Below are 17,725 nucleotides of genomic sequence, written 5' to 3'. Positions count from 1 at the left end.
TGAGCGAGTGCAACAGGGGCCGAGCATTGCTCACAGTGCGGGTAGGTGGAACCTGCAGGTAACATAGCCGCACAGGAGGTACAGGTTGCAAAATAACCCTGTGTCTTGGCACCATTGCTCTTTGCGGACGACATGCTGTTGTCTCCTCTGAGAGTGATCACTGAGGGTATATAGCCAAAAGCAAAAACAATGCGGCCGAACAGAGAAAATGTATACAGATATATATATAAATATATACACTTCGGCACCCTGGGGGGACCAGCACCGGTGACCGGTGTGGCTTACCGACCGCCCAAAGCGGTTGTGTGTCCACCAGATTCCCTGCCTTGGGCCTCCCAGAGCTGCAGAGCTCTTCCTGAAATCCTCCACCGGCAGAATGATTGTAAAAATGGCTGCCGGAGCTCTCAGGGGAGGAGGGGGCCGTGGGCGGCGACTAATAAAGTGCGGGAATCTGGTGCCCCACAGTGATCAGTGAGGGGGGAGGAGGACACCAAGTATGCTCCAGCCCTCACTGTCGACGTCAGGTCGACCGTCCCGCCCTTACCCCTGACTGGCAGGCCCGGGGGCGGGAGTTATGGTACTAGGCCGCAGAAGCCGGGGACTAAATTTAATACCGCGGCCGACAAACAGGCACGGTCGGCGCGGTAGTCCCGGCCATCCTAAAAATACAGCAGCCGCTGCAGTGTCAGTGACACGAGCGCTCCATACACCGTCCCCAAGGGGACACAGAGTACCTTTTGGATGCAGGGCCTCCTGTCTCCTGTCCGGCAGATTCCCACAGGGGCTGCGGAGGGAGCCCGGTCCCAGTGCCTGGATGACCGGTTAGGATCCCACTTCTCCCAGAGCCTCTAAGGGATGGGGAAGGAAAACGGCATGTGGCTCCAGCCTCTGTACCCGCAATGGGTACCTCAACCTTAACAGCACCGCCGACTTAGTGGGGTGAGAAGGGAGCATGCCGGGGGCCCTGGGGCCCTCTTTTCTTCCATCCGATATAATCAGCAGCTGCTGCTGACTAAAATGTGGAGCTTGAGTGAATGTGTGCCTCCTTCAACACAAAGCACAAAACTGAGGAGCCCGTGATGCACGGGAGGGTGTATAGGCAGAGGGGAGGGGGTTACACTTTTTAAAGTGTAATACTTTGTGTGGCCTCCGGAGGCAGAAGCTATACACCCAATTGCCTGGGTCTCCCAATGGAGCGACAAAGAAATACGTGGCCAATCACAGCAATTTATTATATTTTATCATGCCGCATCAGCATGTAGGAGAATAGAAAGAAGTCTGGTCAGCACTGCCTCAGTGTAACAATGGAGCAAGTGCTGTCCAATAAAACATTGGATAGCATCCGTCCATGCTATACACTAGATTTATACTAGTGTGAACATCACAACAAGAACATGTAGAAAGCCTAAACTATCAGGATGGAAAACTGCTGAGAGGACTCGGGTCACAGCGATTCAATAATAACATTTCTATAGGTAAAGTAAAAACCAGTTATGTCGCAAATATTCAGACAGGAGTTACCTCCAAAAATAGTTTCTAGACATCTCCAACACTTATGCTACCACCTATGGATTTTTATTATTTTAATCTAAGTCGCCATAAAAAACAAAAACACAAACAAGAATATAGTGATAAAGATGCAGAATAGATACCTTCCGGCTCTTCCACATCCATCTCCTCTTCCTCATCATGATTCTCAGAAGGGCCAACTGCAGAAGATAAACAAGCGGTTATATGAGGTTAGGGTTAGAGAATAAGGATACAACTACACAGCAACGTCAGCGAGCAACCTCAATGTCCCCCATGGGAGAAGAGGACATGCCACCCTGTACCAAATAACCCCCCCTAATTAAACATCTGAGGATATAATAAACGGATTTTTGTGTACTCACCGTAAAATCGTTTTCTCTTAGCCATCATTGGAGGACACAGGACCATGGGTGTTATGCTGCCTATCCATAGGAGGACACTAAGTAGATGCAAAAGCATAGCTCCTCCTCTGAAGTATACACCCCCGGGCCGGGCCAGGCAACCTCAGTTTTAGTACACAAGCAGTAGGAGAAAAAAAAAAAAAACAGTAAAAACTTCTCAGAGGAACATGAGGAAAAAAAAAGAGTCATAACCAAATAAGGTACTGAGAGAACCAAGGCCCAACAGGGCAACAGGGTGGGTGCTGTGTCCCCCAACGATGGCTAAGAGAAAACGTTTTTACGGTGAGTACACAAAAATCCGTTTTTCTCTGACGCCTCATTGGGGGACACAGGACCATGGGACGTCCTAAAGCAGTCCATGGTTGGGTAAACAAACGCAACCCAAGGACTAGGAACCAGTCCCAGATAGCCAGGAGCGCCTACTGAGATAGGTACTGCACTATCGTTTGCAGAATTTTCCTACCTAGGTTCACCTCAGCCGAAGCCTGGGTATGGATTCAGTAATGCTTTGAAACAGTATGTAGGCAAGACCAGGTCGCAGCCTTACACCTCTGTTCCACTGAAGGCTGATGCCTAATGGCCCAAGGGGCGCCAACTGCTTGCGTGGAATAAGTCCGCAGCCCACTAGGAATGGGCTTAAAGTTGCAAGCGGTAGACTTCCTGGATCGCAGAGCGAATCCAGCGAGCCAGTGTTGCCTATGAAGCTGCCTGTCCTTTCTTAGGCCTTTCAGGAATGACGAACAAGGAGTCTATGTTCCTAAAGGGGCTGTCCTGGGTACGTAATATCTGAGAGCCCTCACAAGATCTAGCGAATGTAGAAACCTTTCCACCCTATGGACTGGGTGTGGACAAAAAGGAAGTCAGAACAATGTCCTCGTTCATATGAAATGGGGAAATAACCATCGGAAGAAAATCCGGAAGGGGGCGTAGAACCACCTTGTCCTGTTGAAAGATCAGAAAGGGTTCGTGGCAAGAGAGTGATGCCAGTTCCGAAACTTGTCTGATGGACGTAATCGCCACTAAGAATGTTACCTTTCAGGAGAGAAGAGCAAGAGAAGATTCCTTAAGAGGTTCAAAAGGGGACCTCTGGATACCGTCTAAAACGAGATTGAGGTCCCATGGGTCCAGCGACCGTTTATACAGGGAAACTAAATGGGAAACACCCTTGAGGAAAGTCTTGACTTGCGGATTGCAAGCTAGGCGGTATTGATAGAATATTGAGAGAGATGAAACCTGCCCCTTAAGGGAGCTGAGGGCCAACCCCTTTTGCAACCTGACAGCAAAAAAAAAAAAAAAAAAAAAAAAAAAAAAAAAAAAAAAAAAATCAAGAATTCTGGGGATCGCCAGAGGCATAGGTTGGACATTAGATTCCCTGCACTGGAAAAGGAAAGTTTTCCACGTATGGTGGTAAATATGGGATGAAGGCCGGCGTTCGGGCACTGTACAAGGTGGAGATGACCGCAGGAGAGAATCTCCCTCTTTTTAAAGTTCAGGTCTCAATGGCCAGGCCGTCAGCTTCAGGGCTCTGGAGTTCTGATGGGAAATGGGCCCTGGGGTCAGCAAGTCTGGGATGCTTACGAGGCGCCATGAGCAATTGTACTAATTCAGCATATCAGGCGCACCTGGGCTAGTCCGGTGCTATTAGTATCACCGGGACTCCTTCTGCCTTGATCTTCCTGATTACTTGCGGCAGCAGGGACAGAGGCGAAAAACATGTAAGTTGGACGGAAACTACTTCAGAGCATCCGCGCCAATGGACTGTGGGTCACGTGACCTGGCTAAGAACGCCGGTACCTTTGCGTTCAACCTTGAGGCCATTAGATTATTATTATTATTTATTTGTAGAGCACCATTAATTCCACGTCTGGTGTACTCCAGTGAGTGCAGATGTGTGGGAACACTTCTGGGTGGAGAAACCACTCTCCGGCGGCCAGGCCTTGGCGACTTAGAAGGTCCGCCACCCAGTTTTCTACTCCCGGTATGTGAAATGTTGAAAACACAGACCCCCTCCAGGTGAGGATCCTGAGGACCTCGAGATAAGCTGTCTTGCTGCTGGTACCTCCCTGCTGATTGACATTGACAATGCAACAGCTGTGGCCTAATTGGACCCGAATCAAACGACCTTCTAGCAGAAAAGGGGAAGGACCTGAGCGCGAGATGATCGCGCTGATTTTCAGGATGATTTCTAGGAAGGGAAGACTCCTGGGGTGTCCAATGTCCCGAAGCAGTGTGGAGCCAGTACGCTGCTCCCCAGTCTAAGAGGCTGGCGTCCGTGGTCAGGAGTAGCCAGTCCACTTGGGGGAGAAAAACTCCTTCTCGATATGGAAGAGGACTGAAGCCACCAGTAAAGCGCATACCTGACTGAAGGTGTCAGGTGAAAAGTTTGTCCAAGGAAAAGGGGCTCTTGTCCCAGGCAGCTAGAAGTGCAAGCTGCAGTGGGCGGTGGTGTGGCTAAGCGAGCAGCACTGCCTCTATAGCCGCCGCTATCGTACCTAGCACTCTCATACGGAATCGTATGAAGTGACAGGAGTACGTAGAAGACAGTGTACCGCTTGTTGTAGAGCGGTCGCCTTTACTTGAGGGAGAAATATCAAGCCCCGAAGAGTGTCCAGGGACATGCCCAGGGAGGTGACGGATTTTGACGCGACCGGGGATGATTTGACTGGAGTCAGAAGCCGCCCTAAGCGGGATAGGGTGCCCACAGAGATCTGCACGCTGGTTGAACTCTTGATGAGGAGGTCATCCAAGCAAGGCAGAACAGCCACTCTCCTGGCGTGAAGGGCACTCATGGCGGCTCCCATGACCTTAGTTAAGACCCTTGGTGCTGTGGCAGAGCCGAGGGTAGGGCCACAAATGAAAACAAGAAGTCCTGAACCGCGAAGCGGAGAAACTTTGGTGAGCTGGAACGATGGGTATGTGCAGGTACGCGTCCCTGATAGCTAGGGAAGCAAGGAATTCTCTTTCGACCATAAAGGTAATAATGGACCCTAGAAAGTCCATTCTAAATCTCCTTACGTGCACATGTTTGCTCAGGTGTTAGAGGTCCAGGATGGGATGAACTGACCCGTCTTTCTTTGGCGACCACGATAGGTATAGCCTTGAACCTCTCTCCGTCCGGAACAGGTACCATCACCCCCGTTTGGAGGGAGTGGATCGCTGAGGAGAAGGCCTCGTGGTGTTTTGGAGCGTTTGGGGGGGTTTAAGAGAAAAGACTGACCAGGGGATCGGGTCCAGAATTCAATGTGGTAACCGGAAGACACAAGGTATCACACCCATTTGTGGTCTGAGGCGGCGGCCCAGATGGAGAAGAACGAGACTTCTCGGTCTTTGTCTAGACTGCCAGGACGAGGTGCACTCGGGGAGGGCTGAGAAGGTCGGGCCCTGCGTGTCTAGTAAAAAACATCCTGGGCTAGAGTTGGGGGAGAGAGGTACTCTTTTCCTCCCGTGGCGTCAGACAAAAAAAAAAAAAGCCTGTCCAGACGATCGGCAAACCATCGGTCTGGAAAGGAGTACTGTGAGAGGCTTCTTAGAGACCGAGTCCACTCTCCATTATCGGAACCAGAGGGCCTTACGGATGGCTATGGTATTTGAGGCGGCAATAATTGCGCAGGTAGCAGCGCCGAGGGAGGCCTGCATGAGGTACTCCGCCGCCGCAGCAATGTGAACAGTTACATCTGTGAGGGTCTGAGGGAAACTGGTAGTCCTGGTGCCTGTGCGACCCACACGGAAGGGGAGAGGGACCCGCGGCCTCGAGGCAGAGCGATCGAGCTGCTCCACTTGTCTGTCTGTCGGGTCCTTGAAGGAGGATCCATCAAGTAAAAGACAGGAGGGTCCTTAAGGCAGGCGGAAGCCGGGTGAGGGTCCACCGAGGCCGGATCGGCCCAGCCCTTAGAGACAGCTAAGCCAAAGGGGTACCGGGACTCCATGAGTTTACAGATACCGAAGCGGCGTCAAAAAGCTCTTTTTTTTTTCTGAAGTTTCTTCACCCTTTTAAAGGAGACCGCAGGGTCAGTAGTAGTGGATGGGAGATCTTCCACATGCAGAGTTTTGGTAGATTGCTGCACTAAGGGAGTCCATCGCAGCTTGATCGCTCGGGGAGGTTGAAACCAAGGAATCATCCCGGTACAAACATCATTCCCCTTCCTCCGGCTCCTCAGAGACCACGTAACATGTGGGAGAACCCCATCTGTGAACCCCAGAGGGAGACCCATGGGGGTCATGCCCTTTTTCTGATCTGCAACCGGTGAAGCACAGGGCTGATTCTTATCAGAAGGACCCTCTATAGAGGTGTCATCAGGCTGCGTTCTGTCCAGGGGCCCCGAGGGGTGTAGGACGATGTTGCATAGCCAGCACCAGGTTCTGGGAACTGTGCCCATTCTGGGGGACTGGGAGCCGTAGGCTCTGGGCTGGCAGCGGTTGCTGCGGTGGTGGCAGGGGGGGGGGGGCTACAAAGGCACCGGACTCACAGAAGGAAGAAGTGCTATCATCCCCTAGTAGCTCAGCGTGGCAGGATACATTAATAGTCTTAGGCTATGTGCGCACTTACCGGATTTTTCGCGGATTTGCTGCATGTTTCGCTGCAGAAAATGTTCATAACATCTCTGCAGTGAATCACCAGCAAATCCTATGGAGAAAAAAAAATCCTGTGCGCACTGGGCGGAATTTGACAGCTGCATGTTTTGCTGCGGGAATCCCGCAGCAAAAACAAGTGCATGTCACTTCTTTTCCGCACATCGCTGCGGGATTTCACTCCATTGACTCAATGTTAATCATGAAATCCCGCAGGGAATAACGCAGGCAGCAAATTCTGTGCGGTTCACTGCGTTTTCCTGCGTTATTCCCTGCGGTATTTCGCGGTTTACCTCCGGTAATGTGCATCGCTTGTCTGCGGTTTTGCAGGGAAGTGATGTCATTACAGGAACAGGAAGTCGTGCAGAGTAAACACACACACACATCACAGACACAGAACACATCACAGACATAGAACACATAGACACAGACACATAGAACACACATAGAAAGAAAACGGAAATATAGAAAAAAAAGAACGTGGGCTCCGCTGCATATTCACCTTCCAGCCGAGGTAAGCACACAGCGGCGGCCGGTATTCTCAGGCTGGGGAGGGAGAGGGGCAGGGGTAATGTCCCCCGCCTCACTCCCCCTCCGGCAGCCGAGAATATCAGCCGCAGCTGCCCCGCGAATGTCGCATGCATTATGCGGCACTGCCGGCGTGTCCTCGGCTCTTCTTGCCACCGTGTAGCAGTGGTGACAAGGTAATACAAGGGGTTAATGGTGATGGGGGACCACCGCCATTAACCCCAGGCTTGATCATGGCAGCGTCTATGTGACAGCTGACATGATCAACCCGTAAGTAAAGTGAAAAAAACACAGACACCGAAAAATCCTTTATTTTAAATAAAACCAACAAGCCTCGTTCACCATTTTATTAACCCCTCCCGAAACAAAGCTCCGGCGTAATCCACCGCTCCGACATCCACAGCTCCGGCTCCTGCGTCCTGCACTGCTGACATCCAGCCGCGACTGTCACAGACACAGGCTGAATGCAGCAGACAGCAGAGGTAATTATCGGTCATTTCCCACGGCCGGTAATGTGAACTCACTGCCGACCGTGGGAAATGCAGCGATCTCTCCTCTATCTATCCCTCTATCTATCTATCCCTCTATCTATCTGTCTGTCTATCTATCTATCCCTCTATCTATTCTTCTGTCTATCTACTATCAGAATTAAATGTATTTTTTTTTTTTTTTTTTCCTTCAATGTGCTTTATTGCATTGAATGCACTAAAGCACATCCCAACCCGCACGCGGCAAAACCGCGGCAATACCGCGAACAATACCGCGGTAAAGCCGCGGCAAACCGCGGCAAACCGCATGCGGTTTTCGGGTGCGGTTTCTTACCGCGGGTGCGGTAATCTTTGAGAGGATGCGGAATTTTCTCAAGAAAATTCCATTTCCCAGTGCGCACAGAGCCTTATAGTTGTTGCTGTAGTTGTGCAGGGCATAAAACATGTGACTGCAGCCCCTGGCTGATGAGCCACAAACTCTGATTGTAATGAGGGAGCAATGCTCAGCAGAGTTAATATGTAAGTGAGGCTATAACTCATCCAGAGCCCTGATGACCCTTTCCCCCTCCTGCGTCACAGTTCCTGTGGGAAGGAGGAAGCCAGCTCTGAGAGACGCCCACAGGCTCTGAGCACAACAAGAGGGAGCAATGCTCTGCAGCAATGCTCTGCAGATCCTGTGTGAGGAGTGTTACGCGCGCTTTCATGAGGGAGCGTGGCTTATCGAGTGTCGTAGGGGGTAGGGCTTAGCTCTGACAAGAAGGCATGAGAAAATATAATAAACAAAAAAATGGTGGGAAGGGACTCCCCTTCCCCCCTCCAGCCCTGTACAACAATGGTGGACAGAAAACCCTCTATAAGTGTACCGCAGCTGCGGGTGCACTTAGTCCAGGGAGTTGTCCCCTCCCCCCGCCACAGGTGGAATGCTCTGCAGGTGTCTGCAATCACAGCCCATGTGCATCAAGTCAGTGTGACCTTTTCTCCAGTTTCCTGTCAGGGAGCCAAGAATGCAGATTCTGACGCCTGCTGTGCCCGGTCACAGAACGTGTATCAACTCAGAGCCTGCCAGAGGGACTGAGGAATGCTCTGGGGCTCTGGAAAAATCGGAATTCTCTCACCTCAGCTCCTGTGGAGATGGCAGTCTGGTCACGCTGGTGCGGGGCGAATATCAACTCAGAGCCTGCAAGAGGGGCTGAGGAAGTTTTCATCTGCTCTGGGCTCTGGAAAATCTGTGCCATGAGACCTGTCGTCCAGTGAGTAACAGCCCAGGATCCAGCGTCACAGGAGGTGGTAAGGGAAGGCAACACTCCGCGTTCCCGCTTGTTGATGGTTTTGGGAAATCGGTCCCCGAAGGAACTGTCGCCCTCTAAAAACAAAAAATTCTTGCTGCAGTAGTCTGCAGAGATGTGCCTCCTATAGACACTAAGCTAAAACTGAGGTTGCCTGGCCCGGCCAGGGGGTGTATACTGCAGAGGAGGAGCTATGCTTTTGCATCTACTTAGTGTCCTCCTATGGATAGGCAGCATAACACCCATGGTCCTGTGTCCCCCAATGAGGCGTCAGAGAAAAGACATTTTTTGCCAAGTAGAGAACTATTAAAGTAGCAATAAGGTGGGAAAGGCAATCCAGCAATCCCATTAACACTAGAAGTCCCAGAAATTTCTAGCTCCCCCCTGAAGTCCCGAAAGAGGGTCAAATGACCCTTAGTCTAAACTGACAACTCCGATGGCTCCAATTAGCATCCTTTCATTTGTAAATGTGGCCTTTCTGGGACTTCTAGTGGCCTGAGGAATCTGCAGGGGGCAATTGTCTTGTGATTATAGGATGTTAGATAAAATCCTTCAGGTCATTCGACTGGTCTTTGGGTTCCAAAAGGTAGAAATGTTAAATGACCCCTCTCTGGGACTTCTAGTGTTAAAAAGATAACTTTATTATGAAAAAATTAAAAAAAAACATGATGAACATGAAAAGGAAAACGTGAGATTAAAAATACATGATGAGGATGCGTTTCGGACCACATTGGTCCTTATTCATACCATATATTATGTTAGATAGCACCGACTCAAAGGACATTTAGTGATTACGCAACATACACTGTCCCCATAATGTAGATTTCCAAAAACGGGACTCTGGTTTGATAGTGTTGTAATGTAAAGTGTAAGTTTATGTTATTGTATTTAACATAAGCAGAGAATTAAGTGGGAAATGTTGCAGGCCTTGTTATCTGACACAAGGTATATGATGTGACCAAAAACCAGTACGATCCAAACGCGTCATCTTTATGTATTTTTAATCTTACATTTTCCTGTTTATGTTCATCATGTTTGTTTCTTTTCATAATAAACATTATATTTTTTCAATGGGACGGCTGGATTTCCTTTCCTACCTCATCGTTCCACCCAGTACACAGCTGGAGTCTTTGTATCTGTGCAGCTCTACCTTCAAGGTACTCGGCGCTTCTGATTGTGATTGGCTGAGAAGTATCTTTTCTTTTTCCACTTAGTGATGTAGTGATACACTCTGGGTAATCCACTATTGTACGGCCACTCGTGTGACACTGTGCAGACCTGGCCTAAATTAACCCTACTTACATTACTTAAAAAAAATATAATTGTGCAGCTACCTGGCTTCTCCATACTCTGGGGAATAATTCCACTTTTATCTTTGATGGGCAGAAGATGAATCACTTCTTTTTCGGGTTCAAACTTCATGCGCCGGGGCGTCTTCTCATACTTGTCAATCACACTGTCCCGTTTTCGTTTGGCGGCATGAACAGGTTCACTAATAAATGAGAACAGTGTGAAAAATTCTCTCATCATTCAGTTACACAGGAGCAAAGTTCTGCTACATGGGCTGATCGGATGACCAAACATTCAGGCTGTGTTCACACGCAGCAGTCACGCTTCGGCTTTAATCTGTAGTAGCCCTAAGCCACTATGTGCACGTAAAAGTTAGTAAGCTCGTTCACCTAATTTTGCAGGAAAACAGCCGTTCACTTGCAAAGCTTAGGCCGGAGTCCCACTTGTGAGTGACTTGAGCTAGTCTCGCATCGTATCACCCGGCAAAGCCTGCCGCTCTCCGGACAGGAGCTGGTCAGCTGCATCTATTTCTGTGCAGCAGACCTGCACCTGTCCGGTGAACAGCAGGCTGTGCTGGGTGACGAGATTCGAGACTCGCCTAAGTCACTCGCAAGTGTGAGACTCAAGCCTAAAGCGGGCTTTACATACTACGATATATTTAACGAGATGTCGGCGGGGTCACGTCGTAAGTGACGCACATCCGGCATCGTTAGTGATATCGTAGCATGTGACAGCTATGAACGAGCAGAAATACTCACCTTCTCGTTCATCGTTGACACGTCGCTCATTTTCTAAAAATCGAACGTCCTGTTGTTCATTGTCCCCGGGGCAGCACACATCGCTCCGTGTGACACCCCGGGAACGATGAACACAGCTTACCTGCGTCAATGCTGAAGGAAGGAGGTGGGCGGGATGTTTACGTCCCGCTCATCTCCGCTCTCCGCCCCTCTGCTTCTATTGGCCGGCCGCTGTGTGACATTGCTGTGACGCCAAACGTCCCTCTCCCTTCAGGAAGTGGATGTTCGCCGCCCACAGCGAGGTCGTTTGGAAAGGTAAGTGCGTGTGACGGGGGGGGGGTTACAACATTGTGCGACACGGGCAAGAAATTGCCCGTGCCGCACAAACAATGGGGGCAGGTGCGATCGCAAACGCGATTGCACGATAAATTGTAATGTGTAAAGCAGCCTTTAGGCTGAGGAACACGGCAACACGCGTCGTGCGACAGCAGTCCAACAAATCATATTTGTGCGACTTACTGTTGCAAGACTATTATAGAGATGTGATTCTGCTGTAAATAAAATGGCCAGGTCGCATGTGATTTGCAGTGAAGTCTATGGTAAGTGTGTGAAGTCCAATTTTCAAATAGGTACTGAAAATCCAATAGCTTTGGAAAAATATGTGACTGTAGCAATATGTTACAGGTCAACGCAACACCACAAGAAATTACTTCCAATGTCACTACGACACCTTTTGCCATGTATCCCTAGTCTACACGATGGTGCAGGGAAACTGTGGAAAGACCGGAGACACATGGCTGATATGGGCAAAAGCGGAGGCTGCTATGACATGCCAATCAATCTGCCGACAAAATAGCTGATCACATGTTTTGTGGACTACATATTACCTATATCTGCATTGTCCTCCCCCCCTCCATGTATACAAGAGTTTGCTGCCAACAAAACGGAAAATGGGGAACAAACTGATAAATCCCCCCTGATCATTGCTGGGCAAAAATATTTGCTGGGTTTGCTTTCCCTGCAGCTTCTCTCCCGTGTTACCTTCTCCTGGTCGCTCACTTTTGAATAAGTAACGATTCTATACAGATGAAGTTTATTTTTCACAGTAAACTACAGGAATCAATTTTAAACATGACATTGTCTTATTACTGATGTCACAATATTGCAAGGACTTTTAGGTCATGTTTAATGGGAACAAGCTACATTTAGACTCACAATGAGAAGTTTCCCAGAATTCTGTTAGACTAGAAGCCCCGTACCTGGAGGAGAGATCCCTGGTTATAAACGATGCCCGCTGAGCCATTTCTCGCATTAGCTGTAGGTCATCTTCATCTATCATGTCCAAGGGCAGGGATTCCTCATCCAACTCCTCCTCTTCATTAACTAAAATGGAAAATGTAAGAAAAAAAGGTTTCCATACAAGAAACTCGAGTTTATAAGGATTTGTAGCTTTGTGCTAAGATGTGACGTTATCATCTATCGACCAGTTCCATTGCTGCCATTGAGAATGAATGGATCAGGGGTGCACACGGTTGACCACAGAGCCATTCAAAAGGGGTTCTTTAGATCTCCATTCTTAGGATCGCTGGGAGATCCAGTGGTTGAACCCCCCTCATGAACAGGATCTTGAGGATAATGAATAATTTGACATTTTGGTACAAACCCTTTAATATAACAGACACTAAAAGGGGGTTACATAGGTAAGGATAATCCCCGAGGTCAACCATCCTTACCTATGTAGTCCTCTAATAGGCATTGCTCCCACTAGCCAGTTTCCTACTCCACACTGATGAGGGGCAAATACCCCAAAACAGCTGTCTGTGGATGGATACCATGTTTTGGTATAGGTGGTTTCCTTGACTGGAGACTGCCCTTCCCGTGGTTGTTCCTTCCCGGTGAAAGACCTGGCTAGTTTCCTGCCAGCGTTGAGAAACATGTGATGGTGTCTCCACGGCTTCCTTGTTTTACTAAAAGGGGGTTGACACACAGAAACCTTAGATAATGATAGGTCGAATGCTCCTTGGACTGACAGCGATCTCTTCCTACTACCTCATACACCTGAGCATTAAAGTGAAACTGTCTGGTGCAATATGCACCCAGAACCACGAGCAGTTCTGGGTACATATTGCTAATCCCTGCCTAACCGTCCCTGTATATACTAGCATAGATAATGGGATCTTTAGAAAACGTATTTCTAAAGATTTTTTATCTTAGGCTAATGAGCGCAGGAACTAGTCCCAGGGCGTTACGTCCCCTGACTAGTCCATCCTCTAAGCATGTTAGCAAGCCCACAGGGGTGTACCAACATGCTATTCAATGCAGCGTCACCAGCTGTACCACATGTACCTGTGTTCGCGCTTCTAAATGCCCAGCACTTCCAGTCATGCGCAGTAGACCTCTCTGAAGCAAAGATGCGTACACCCGGCTTCATACTGCGCATGACTGGAAATGCCCGGCATTCAGAAGCGCGGTCACAGCGAACACAGGAACACACGGCACCGCTGGTGGCTGCATTGAAAAGCATATTTGCACGCCCCTGTGGATGTAACATGCTAGGAGGACGGACTAATCAGGGGCTATAACACCCTTGGGACTAGTTCCTGCGCTCATTAGCATAATATACGAGATCTTTAGAAATAATTTTTCTAAAGATCTCTATATCTATGCTAGTGTATACAGGGACGGTTAGGCAGGGATTAGAAATATGCACCCAGAACTGCTCGTGGTTATATTGCAGCTGACAAGTTCACTTTAAAGGGGATCTACTCGGACAACCTCTTCTCAATCTACGTGTTTGCCCTCGTTAATATAAAAACACCTATACTCGCCTCCGGTGCCGTTCCAGTGGTGTCAGTATTCACTCTCTTGGGGTTCACGTAAGGTTATGTCACGCGAGCCCTGTGCCCAATCACCACCGGCTTCACTCTCTCCGCCTTCAGACACATCAAACATGAAGGGGGCAGTCAGAGCTGTGGCCACTCACTTCCCATTTATGTATCCAAAAGCCGGAAAAGTGAAGTCGGAGGGCGATTGGACACAGGGCTCGCATGACGTAACAATCTCACGTGAGCCCCGGGAGAGCAAGTGCTGACACTGCCGGAACGGTGCCGAAGGTGAGTAGAAGTCATTTTATTTTAACAGGGCAAACACTCAGACTAAAGGATTGACAGAGTAGTGGACAACCCCTTTAATACGTACCAACTTAAACATTATTACTAAGGCTTTCTCCGGAATGCCCTCTTTTTTTCGCTGTAAATGACTGTTAGAATATTTTGAGCTGTAATTGGAGTTTATATGCCAAGCTTAAATAAAACATCCCCCAAGATGAGCTACATTCCCAAAGAGGCGCACACCTCATAATAAATGTGGTGCATCTTTGGTCTGTTTGCCAGCAATGAGCTGGCTGATAATTTACCCCAATCCGTCGTGCAGTGGTTGGTCCTGCTCTCTCTTTATAATAGTAACAAGGTTGGCGCAAAAATGAAAAAAGTTGCAAATCATTCCAAATACAGCTTTTCCAAAAATGTGAGACTTTTTTTATGCCCTGTATAGGGATTTACACGTTTTCCCAGTAAGTTAACGGTCTCCAGCCGCCAGTACCTTGTGGCTTCTTAACTTCCTCCAGGGGTTTTGGCACTTTGGAGGAAACATCTCGCACAGCTTGGCGGAGCTTCTTCTGCTCTTTCCTGCGTTTCTTCGCTGAACTCTCCTGCTTAAATTGCTTATTCTTTAGCTTGTTGTGAAGTTTTACTTTGCTGGTCTTCAGGAGCTTGCGGAAGCTTGGAGCTTGCTTACGATGTCTTCTCTAGAAAAAGACGACAGATCACAAGAGAAATTAATACAGGTTGACGAATCTGAGGCCAAAAATCTCATGGCCTGTCCCCTGCACTCAAACAGGGAGCTTTATGGCATTGAATCATTCACATGTCCTGCTAGTATGGAAAGGACTGATGTCGATGGTACCAGACTGCTGAGCCCAGTGATTGACTGCAGTGGTCACATATCAATGTGACAGCCCACTGCAGCCATACGGACAAAGGGGCAGCAGGAGAGCTCGTGCCACCATGACATTCACACTGATTAGTTTTGCCTTTGGATAAGACTACTGGTCACTATAATTATATTTGAGGAACGACGCGGCATTTGCCCATGGACTTTATGTCGAGGCCGGTTTCCTCCCACACTGCAAAGACACATACTAACAGATCTTAGAGTGTGATCCCCAAAGGTGACAGTGCTACTGATGTTTGCAAAGTGCTGCAGAATATGCTGGCGCTATATGTGAATAATTATTATTGTAGGTTGGGACGGCTGCGCAGCGTCACCCTCTACCTCTGCGCAGCGTCACCCTCTGCCGCTACGCAGCGTCACCCTCTGCCGCGGCGTCACCCTCTGCCGCGGCGTCACCCTCTGCCGCGGCGTCACCCTCTGCCGCGGCGTCACCCTCTGCCGCGGCGTCACCCTCTGCCGCTGCGTCACCCTCTGCCGCTGCGCAGCCTCACCCTCTGCCGCTGCGCAGCCTCACCCTCTGCCGCTGCGCAGCCTCACCCTCTGCCGCTGCGCAGCCTCACCCTCTGCCGCTGCGCAGCCTCACCCTCTGCCGCTGCGCAGCCTCACCCTCTGCCGCTGCGCAGCCTCACCCTCTGCCGCTGCGCAGCCTCACCCTCTGCCGCTGCGCAGCCTCACCCTCTGCCGCTGCGCAGCCTCACCCTCTGCCGTATACACCTCCGCACATATATGGGATCACTGAGCATCAGAGACATGACAGCACGAGCCTCCTACTACAAAACTACAAGTCTCAGCATGCCCTGGAAGCCTACAGGACACAGTGGGATTTCCACAATAACTGGAGAGCAGCCTCTCCCCCTTACAGAACAGTCAGTGCAGAACAGCTGATAACAGGCAGGCACAGTCCATGCGCGCACGTCAGCCTGGTGCACAGAGACACTGCCTGCACTTTACATGGCAGAACCGGAGACACAGCAGCCACTCACCGGCTTCATGGCGGCTGCGACCCGGGAGACGCGTCCTCAGCTCCACTACACACGTGTGAGCACAGGAAGTGCGGCCGCACATAGAGAGCAGCTGCGGGCTAGAGAGGACCGAGCAGAGCGGATATGTGGCAGCGCCACCTGCCGGCAGCAAGCGGAACTGCAGCTCTACGTTCTGTCTACAGGGGGCGATATAACTGCAGTGTCTGCGCAGCCACATACGGGTCTCCTGTATAAGTGATGTGACAACGGTCTGATATGGGGGCATAGGCATGGAGCTGGAGTGTGAGAAAGCTCAATATAATAATGTGCGCAACAGAAAATGGACTTTTCTTAAGATAAAACGCACTCTCTGGCAGAATACCGCGCCTGTTTTGTCGTGGTTCTGCCGCAGTTTCTCCGCGGATTGATCCCTATGTTTTTTTACCATTATCTATGGCAAAACAGCAAGTGACATGCTCATTCTTTTTGCTGCAGAAATTCTGCAGCAAAACCTGTAGGGGGAAAAACGCAGTGTGCGCACACCATTTTTTTTTTACATAGGTTTTGCTGGAGAATGACTGCAGAAAGGTTATGAACATTTTCTGCAGCAATTCATGCAGCAAAACCGCAGTGTGCACACAGGGCCTAAGGTGGAGCAGTGGGAAAAATCGCAGCTCTTCCTAGTTATTCTTCAGCTATGTGCACACAGTATTATGAAGGGTTCCTGCAATAGAAACTATAAAAATCTTCATCAGAACTCAAAAGCTCTTCACAAGCTTGGATTCTCTGCTCAGTTTCTATTCCAAAATCCTAAGGAAAAATCCTGAGACTATTGAAAGACAAGGTGGAGTGCAAGGCATGTGATCCATAGGTGACGACACGCTGGCGCCTCCAGACGAGTAATATTAGTGCCGTAAGGAGCAGCACAGCGCCTCATGAATTTCAAGGGAATTAGCCACCAGGATTTTGCTATGTGAAGTAAAGGCAGTGCTATACAGGCAGTAAGATGCTGAATCCGGGCATACCTTTTATTCAGAGATTGGTTGCTGAAATATCTTTAAAGGGGTGGTTCACCCATGTTCATTACTGGTCACATCAATATGTTGAGAAACAAGGTTTCTCTCAAATACCTTGTGTTGCCAATCTGCTTGTGAGCGGCGCTATTGTGGTTTGCTCTTCCCCATTGCCTGACCTCGGGGATCCGGTGATGTCACGTCAACTTCCTGCTCACCTGACATCACCACGGCCGTACCCAGTCTTCACAGACCAGCGTCACCTCGCAGCACCTCCCTGCTCACTCCTCCTTCACTGCAGAGTGCACAAGCAGGAGGGACGCTGGGCTGTGATGAGCGGTGAAACTCTGCCCACAGCCCAGTCACTCACGGAGACTGGGGCCGGCCGTGGTGATTTCAGGTCAGTAGAAAGTTGACGTGACATCGGAGCCGGGAGGTCATGGAGCCCGGGGGTCAGGCGATGGGGAAGAGCGGACTGCAATAGCTCCGCTCACAGACACTATTGGTAACACAAGGTATTTGAGAGAAACCTTGTTTTTCAACATAATATCATTGTGGCCAGTAATAAATATGGGTAAACCGCTTCAAAGTGAATCAAAGTTCCAGAAATACACTGCACTTTGATAGGTGTGTGCATTGTGCGGCGGGCCTTTGTGGGGCGGGCCCTCGACAAAAAGTTCTCCTCCTGAATGCCCTCTGTTCCATATTGAATATCTCCCCACACCACCATTGCTGCTATCTTCATGAAAATGGCGCTGGAACCACAATCTCCGGCGCCATTTTATTGAAGATATTTTGGAGAAGATTATGAGCGGCATTGGCGTGTAGATTTTTTTCTTTTTCTACATCTGCGCACGTGCCGATTCCACTCAGTCTTCTCTACAGTGTCTTCAATAAAACGGCACTGGAG

At 49.5% G+C, this 17,725-nt stretch overlaps 1 protein-coding gene across 1 annotated transcript in view; it reads right to left on the bottom strand.

The window, feature by feature from the left end:
• The window catches only part of NOC3L (NOC3 like DNA replication regulator), a 196,118-nt gene extending 180,209 nt beyond the window's left edge, over positions 1–15,909 (bottom strand). Inside the window, exons 1-5 of the mRNA XM_075348773.1 lie at positions 15,824–15,909; positions 14,430–14,634; positions 12,089–12,212; positions 10,137–10,294; positions 1,653–1,709 (exon numbers count right to left, since the gene is read on the bottom strand). Coding sequence (XP_075204888.1) covers positions 1,653–1,709; positions 10,137–10,294; positions 12,089–12,212; positions 14,430–14,634; positions 15,824–15,832 — 553 coding nt within the window. The 5' untranslated portion in view covers positions 15,833–15,909. The remainder of the gene's footprint in view (positions 1–1,652; positions 1,710–10,136; positions 10,295–12,088; positions 12,213–14,429; positions 14,635–15,823) is intronic.
• Positions 15,910–17,725: the final 1,816 nt, after the last annotated feature.

The sequence above is a fragment of the Anomaloglossus baeobatrachus genome, chromosome 5 (genome assembly GCF_048569485.1).
Source record: "Anomaloglossus baeobatrachus isolate aAnoBae1 chromosome 5, aAnoBae1.hap1, whole genome shotgun sequence".
NCBI classification, from domain to species: Eukaryota; Metazoa; Chordata; class Amphibia; order Anura; family Aromobatidae; genus Anomaloglossus; species Anomaloglossus baeobatrachus.
This window is presented reverse-complemented; position numbering and strand designations above follow the sequence as displayed.